Genomic DNA, 8,144 nt, shown 5'->3' on the forward strand with positions numbered 1-8,144 from the left:
GAGGGGGTGCTCTCATTATCGATGGATTTAACAGTGTCCCAGAACTTTTTGGAGTTTGTGCTACATGGATGCAAATTTCTGTTTGAAAAGCTATCCTTAGCTTTCCTAACTGCCTGTGGATTTGGTTCCTAACTTCCTTGAATATTTGCATATCGCGGGGGCTATCTGATTCTAATGCAGTACGCCACAGGATGTTTTTGTGATGGTCAGTCAGGTCTGGAGTGAAGCAAGGGCTGTATATGTTCCTGGTTCTACATTTTTTTGAGTGGGGCATGCTTATTTAAGATGGTGAGGATAGAACTTTTAAAGAATAACCAGGCATTCTCTACTGTTGGAATGAGGTCAATATCCTTCCAGGATATCCGGGTCAGGTCGATTAAAAAGGCCTGCATGCTGAAGTGTTTTTGGCAGCATTTGACAGTGATGAGGGGTGGTCGATTGACCACAGACCCATTACGGACGCAGGCAATGAGACAGTGATCACTGAGATCCTGGTCGAAAACAGCAGAGGTGCATTTGGAGGGCAGGTTGGTTAGGATGATATCTATAAGGGTACTGTGTTTACGGATTTGGGGTTGTACCTGGTAGGTTTGTTGATCATTTGTATGAGATTGAGGGCATCAAGCTTAGATTGTAGGATAGCCAGGGTGCTAACCTCCGGGCTGTTTTTCTAGCCTAACACAAAACATGCGCACGGAACCCGCTAGCGGGCTGAAATTCCACATTCCATATGGTGATCGCTACATAAATAGTCATATTAAACATTCATGAAAATACAAGTGTCTCACATGTATCGAAATTCTAGAATCTTGATAATCCAATTGAGTTGTCACATTTAAAAAAGGATTTACTGCGAAAGAATACGATGCGATTATCTGAGCATGTGAATTTAAGTATGCTCTCTCTAATTCTCTCTCTCTCTGAGGGCCTGAGCCCTAGGACCATGCGTCAGGACTACCTGGCATGATGACTCCTTGCTGTCCCCAGTCCACCTGGTCTTGCCGCTGTTCCAGTTTCAACTGTTCTGCCTGCGGCTATGGAACCCTAAACTGTTCATTTTTACTCGAGGTGCCGTCCTGTGGCAGCCTCTACAACCACTGTGATCTCCACCCAGCACAGCCTGAAGAGGACTGGCCACCCCTCATAGACTGGTTCCTCTCTAGGTTTCTTCCTAGGTTTTTGCCTTTCTAGGGAGTTTTTCCTAGCCACCGTGCTTCTACACCTGCATTGCTTGCTGTTTGGGGTTTTAGGCTGGGGCCATATAAATATATTTGATTTGATAGAGGACTGAGGGTCTTCCAAATATTGAAAGTGTGTAAATAGTTACCCATGTTATTTTGTATATGTCTATACTGTATATATATTTTTTTCATATTTTTTCATCAATAATTTAAAAAATCATTTTTTTTTCTTTTTTTGGGGGGGGGGGTGTGTTAGAATACCATTTTGGTATTTTGTATATAGTTATTTGTTTCAAAATGTATACATTCACCAATTTGGCCACTTGGGTACATTTGGGCTACTTGTGTGAGACACCTGGGTGACTTCATGATAAATGTAATGTAGCACACTCATTTTGGAAGTTATCATTCTGAAACTTTGCACAAGTACTGTTGCCCTCTTATATTTTTCACAAAAATTGTCCCCATCATCCTGAATGTTTGTTTTATCTTGTTCATTTTAAAGATGATGATACAAAAATAAAAATTTCTAAACCAGATCTATTGTGTTATATTCTCCTACATTAAATTCACATGTACACAAACTTCAGAGTGTTTTCTTTCAAATGGTACCAAGAATATGCATATCCTTGGTTCTGTGCCTGAGCTACAGGCTGTTAGATTTGGGTATGTCTTCAGGCGGAAATTGCACAAGTAGGGGTGGAGCTGTAAGAGGCTAACCATATCCCAGTTTAGGTCACCTAACAGCACGAGCTCTGAAGATAGATGGGGCAGTCAATTCATATATGGTGTCAAGGGCACAGCTGGGGACAGAAGGTGGTCTGTAGCAAGTGGCAACGGTGAGAGACTTGTTTCTGGAAAGGAGGATTTTTAAAAGTAGAAGCTCAAATTATTTGGGCACAGACCTGGATAGTTAGACAGAACTCTGCAGGCTGTCTCGGCAGTAGATAGAACATCCAAAGGGGGCGGAGTTTCAATCTGTTAGAAAATGTTATAGTTAAAGATGGACATTTCAGGGTTTTCGGAAGTATTCCTAAGTCAGGATTCAGACACGGCTAGGACATCCGGGTTGACAGTGTGCTAAAGCAGTGAATAAAACAAACTTAGGGAGGAGGCTTCGAATGTTAACATGCATGAAACCGAGGTTTGATGGTTAGGGAAGTCAACAAATGAGAGCGACTGGGGAATGGGAGTGGAGCTAGCCACAGCAGGGCCTGGGTTAACCTCTACATCACCAGAGGAGGAGTAGGATAAGGGTAGGGATAAGTGCTATAAGAACTGGTTGTCTAGTACGTTCGGAACAGAGAGTAAAAGGAGCAGGTTTCTGGGCACGGTAGAATAGATTCAAGGCATAATATACAGACAAAGTTATAGCAGTATGTGAATAGAGTGGAGGTAAACCTATGCATTGAGTGACGATGAGAGAGATATTGTCTCTAGAAACATCATTTAAACCAGATGAGGTCGCCGCATGTGTGGGAGGTGGAACTAAAGGGTTAGCTAAGGCGTATTGAGCAGGGCTAGAGGCTCTACAATGAAATAAGGCAATAATTACCAATCAAAACAGCACTGGACAAGGCATATTGACATTAGGGAGAGGCATGCGTAGCCGAGTGATCATTGGGTCCATTGAGTAGCTGGGCGAGCTGGAGGCACAGCGATTCAGAGTAGGAGGCAGGTCACTATGGCACGCAATTCATCCAAAGTGAAAATGCTGCCCCCTATCCCTAAAAAGTTAAGATGGTGAGGAAAGAACTTTTAAAGAATAACCAGGCATTCTCTACTGTCGGAATGAGGTCAATATCCTTCCAGGATATCCGGGTCAGGTCGATTAAAAAGCCCTGCATATTGAAGTGTTTTCAGGAGCGTTTGACAGTGATGACAGGGAGAGGCATGCATAGCCGAGTGATCATTGGGTCCATTGAGTAGCTGGGCGAGCTGGAGACACAGCGATTCAGACAGCTTGCGGGCCTGGGCTTGCAGGCTAGCAGAAGGGCCTTAGAGGGACTTTGTGATGGACGAAGTCATTTGTAGACCCTTCGTGCGGTTACGTCGGCAGATCAGTCATGATGAATCAACAGGACTCCGTGTAGTAAAAGGGTCCAGGCCACTTGTCAAAAAATGTATAGTAGCCCCCAGACGGGCCGACCTCGGGAGTGAAGGTAGGCAACAACACATCCACCACTCTGATCCTCAAGACTGTGGAACAACAAGGGTGTGATCTAAGCCTCCTCCTGTCCTCCCTGTTCACCCATGACTGAGTGGCAACTCAATCATCAAGTTTGTTGACAACAGTGGTAGGACTGATTGACATAGATGGCTACTTTAAAATGTTGGAAGACCTCAATGGCAATGTTCATGCCAAAATAGATTTCATCCATCTAGAGTCCTCTATCTAACTCCATGAGACTCAATAGCCAGGTTTTGACCAGCAAACTCCGGCCCCTAATTGCAATGAGGTGCACCTGGAGACAAATAGATACACCTGGGTAAATTAAGACATGTCACATAACATAAATACCAGGTGTATTGGATCTTGTTATCATCAGTTGCATTGTCTCTGTTAGTACCACTTCTGTACCTTGCATCATGTGCTTGTTGAGACTGACAGTGGTCACATGTGAGTATACAAATGCAGATGAGAATTTAAATATATATGACAATGTTTGTATTTGTGAGTAAAAAGAAGTTCATGTAACATGATTTCAGGGACATTCAGTTCCTTTTGGGCAAAAAAGTATTCAAAGCATGGAATATGAGACCAAATGCTGAACTTGACTATAATACATTTAGTATAACTGAAATGCTTGAGTATAGACCAATGCTGAGTTGTAGCTTCATGGTCCAAGTGCATATGATGTTGAATGTTGCTGAACTTGCTGTTGGATGTTGTTTCAGTGCTGGCTACAGCTTGCTGCACGCTAACAGATGGAGGTACTGTATGTAATAATGATGATACTACTAAACCAAGCTAATGTGAGTGGTGTGTAATTCCTGTTTATTTGTCTTGGCAGCAATCAGCATCACGTGTGAAGGCTCTGATTCTTTACTGCAATGTGGTAAGCTAGTCCACACTGCTGAACAGTATACTCACCGACCACCTATGATCACTTATACTGTAGATTAGCGTCACTAGCCCACACCATAGAGACCCATACTTTGTGCCTCACTATTCTCCATCTCCCTCAGATGGAGGTAAGATCCATATCAAGCGTGCTAACTACGGTCGTCGTCAACACGATGTGTGTTCTATTGGGCGCCCTGATAACCAACTCACCGACACCAACTGCCTCAGCCAATCCTCCACCAGCAAGATGGCAGAAAGGTACTAGAACCTGTAACTCCTTGGCTGTAGTGTAAACAACCACCAGCAAGATGGCAGAAATGTGCTGGAACTTGTTGTGTTTACCTGTATGAACTCATGACCTCAACATGTCTTTGAAACACACAGATGCAGTGGGAAGAGCGAGTGTATTGTCCCTGCATCCAATTTCGTTTTTGGAGACCCCTGTGTCGGGACTTATAAGTACCTGGACACCAAATACTCCTGTGTCCAACAGCAAGAAACAAGTCAGTCTCTGAATGTGTGCTAATAATATTTAGTGGTGGGCACCAATATCCATATTTGGATTTGACGTAGTGTCTGTATGACTGTGGCATGTTGGGACATTGTTTAATTCTCCTACCCACTTTTAATCTTGTAAAAGAGCAAGCTCAGCTGATTGCTAGAAAAGGAATATAATGGGTTGGTTCCCCTATGATACCAGCTTGTTAATTTTTGTTTCTCCAAGTGTAAACCACCCTCACCTGATAACTAACCCTAGCAAGCTGTGGATATGTAACTTGCTTAGTTTGAGTAGCCTATAGGGAGGTCAGAGACCTGGCAGTGTGATGCCAAAGGAACTGGTAGAGGACTACAGGAAACGGAGGGCCGAGCCCCTCCCTGCCAGGAGGCTAAAAGGATTGGTATCAGCCCTCCGATCCTGAATTCTACACCATTGATAGCTTTTTGACTGGCTGCATCACCACTAGGTATGGCTTCTGACCACAAGGTGCTACAGGGGTATAGCGTAAGGCCCAGTACATCAGAGGCCGCGCATCAGGATTTCGACAGGCTCTACATTGTCAATGACTCGCGCCACCCCCCAAGTTATACTGGTCTCTGCTACTCCATAACAAATGGTGTGGCTGCACCAAGTCTGGAACCAACAGGAACCCCCCCCAAGCCATAACTGCTGAATGACGATCTGCATTGACCCTTTTTGCTGTTACTTTTTTGACTTGTCTCATGCTTCTATTGTTACTAGTTATATTTACATATCTAGCTCAATTAGCCAGCAAGAACATGGAAGTCAAGTGTCTCAAGCGTATTTGATGCTTGTGCACTTAATCTGGTTTACCATGTTTCAGTGAACGGTAACTAGCTAGCGCAACTCTCACAGTTTTGCAGGGTTTATAGCCAATCTGACAGCTGGCACAAACGGCATAGAAATACAGATTAGGTGTAGCGGGTTGACTTTTTTCACCGGTTTAGGTCTAGCCAGCCAATGTCCTTAATTTTAGAATTTTGATAACTGCTCATAAGGGTGTGAAACTACAAGGTAACGGTGGCAGATGACGTGCTTAACTTTTTGTACTTTGGTTCATGCTAATGAGTTTATAATGACTTTTAAAAAAATGCACCTGAAATCAACATTCCCTGTTAGTACCCATCACTAACACTTACCAGGCTAATGTATGTCTTAATTTGTCTGGCCAGTGGTGTAACTCCTGTGTTGTCTTTGCAGTAAGCAGCATCATATGTGAAGGCTCTGCTTCTCAACTACTATGTGGTAAGCTGGTCAACACTACCGTACAGTTGAATCATGGGGTGCCGTGTATATTAGTCACTAGCCCACACCAACACCCAGGTTTGTCCTTTCTCTTCCTCAGATCGAGGTGAGATCCGTATTCAGCGTGCCAACTATGGTCGTCGTCAACACGACGTGTGTTCCATTGGGCGCTCACATAAACAACTCAAAAACACCAACTGCCTCAGCCAATCCACCACCAGCACAATGGCAGAAAGGTACTGAAACCTTCAGTGTGCATTTAGCTGTACGAAGTCATTGGCTGTGGTGTTAACCTCTACCTGTTGACACACAGGTGTGATGGAGAGCGCCAGTGTATCGTCAAGGTATCCAACTCTGTGTTCGGTGACCCCTGTGTCGGAACCTATAAGTACTTGGATGTGGCTTACACCTGTGACTGAATGTGAGTTTTGTATATATATATTGTATATTTTTATTTTACCTTTATCTAACTAGACTAGTCAGTTAAGAACAAATTCTTATTTTCAATGACGGCCAAGGAACAGTGGGTTGACTGCCTGTTCGGGGTAGAACGAAATATGTGTACATTGTCAGCTCATGATTTGTACTTGCAACCTTTCGGTTACTAGTCCAACTCTCTAACCACTAGACTACCCTGCTGACGATTTTGTCTTGCAGGATATCTTCCTGGTGAACCTGAAGATGTACAAGGCTTCTGGGATATCTTCATCAGGTCTTGCTGTTTTCCTCCAACCTCTAAATCAACTTCAATGACCATTGTAAACCTGTGTACATTGTGCTGAAGCATTTCTTAAACCATTTCTGAACTGTGGTTGTTGGTCTGAATTAAACGAAGCGGCAGGAAGACGATACTAGTTGCCTCTTGTACATTAATAAATGTCACATCAATATTACTGAACATGTGTCCTTTATTCTCTCTTACAAGCTTCTCACCGGACTCATTTGTACCTGGGGCTAACGTGCCTTTGTCTTGATGTCTGTAATCTCTGCCCACCTTTAGGCAGTTGTGGACAAGTTAAATGCTCGTTGTGATCACTTTCCTGACCACCTCAGGTGGTATGATCTGGATGGTCAAACTATTTTTAAATCAATTGTACCTGAGTCTCAACTCACTGACAGGTAGTACTTATGAGACCAGCAGCCTTGATGGTTCTAATTTGTATGCATCACCAGCTCATCTGGTCACAAAGCAGGCTGGGTAATACAGTTTTATACAATGTGTGCACCCTACAAACCTTGATCGTTAAGTGGTTGGCTCACAAACCAAATGTTCCCTTGATGTGTAGATTCAGTTTGATTATTTCATCTGGTAATAAACATACTTGCAGGGAAGCTGCCCAACTTCATCACATTAGTCATCTAACAGCCTCTTAGCCAGAGACACAAAGGGTCAACGGCACGTCGACAGATCTCCCACTGTCAAATGGGGACCTGACCGATACAGCCCTCCAAGAGCTGCCCCTCAAGCATCAGATTCCACCCTGAGAAATGCATGTTAGTCCATTCCCTGCCCCATGCACCACCAATGAACAAGAGAACATCCAGGCCAATATAACAGCAAGGCCAACAAGGTATGGAACCATGTCCATCTATGAGCATTTGAATGAGTGTCTGCATTTGTACAAACACCTGCATGGCATCAGCCTCAACTGTATCAACCAAACCCCTCAGTGTCATTCAAAAGTATTTGTTGGAGTTTATTTTACATCTGTCATTCTATCCTTTGCCAAGTAACTCCACTCCCCTTATCTCCACTTTCAGCTTCCCTTCGCCCATCCCACCGGTCTCTGCTGGCCAGACACTTTGGATTTCTATGCAGCATATATTTTCAGCTATGCTGTGATTAACATACAATTTCTATTGAATAGACTCTTCAGGTTGAGAAAAAGATCATATCTAAGGTCAATGTTTTGCATTTTCAATCATTCCTGAGAAGCTACTTGAGGGTAATACTAAAATGGTCAATTGATTCTGTATTCTCACTAAATCTGCATTAGCTGAAAAGCACAAGTCTTGAATCAACTCATACACACCCTGTACCATGGAATCAGTAAATCAAATATCTCTTCCAAACTATTTTGCAATCTAAATGAGACATCCTGGTCCTCAAATGAAATTGGTATACTTTCCT

General features: G+C 43.3%; 1 protein-coding gene across 1 annotated transcript; it reads left to right on the forward strand.

The window, feature by feature from the left end:
• The first annotated feature begins 3,717 nt into the window (after positions 1-3,717).
• LOC127910552 (L-rhamnose-binding lectin CSL3-like) lies at positions 3,718-6,911 on the forward strand. The gene is made up of 9 exons (XM_052474602.1): positions 3,718-3,801; positions 4,080-4,115; positions 4,196-4,240; positions 4,371-4,506; positions 4,633-4,751; positions 5,969-6,013; positions 6,114-6,249; positions 6,327-6,434; positions 6,671-6,911. Exons 1-8 carry the CDS (start codon positions 3,771-3,773, stop codon positions 6,430-6,432), a joined length of 654 nt encoding a protein of 217 aa, XP_052330562.1. The 5' UTR covers positions 3,718-3,770; the 3' UTR covers positions 6,433-6,434; positions 6,671-6,911.
• The last annotated feature ends 1,233 nt before the right edge of the window (positions 6,912-8,144 follow it).

Source organism: Oncorhynchus keta, chromosome 21, assembly GCF_023373465.1.
Source record: "Oncorhynchus keta strain PuntledgeMale-10-30-2019 chromosome 21, Oket_V2, whole genome shotgun sequence".
In the NCBI taxonomy this organism is placed as follows: domain Eukaryota; kingdom Metazoa; phylum Chordata; class Actinopteri; order Salmoniformes; family Salmonidae; genus Oncorhynchus; species Oncorhynchus keta.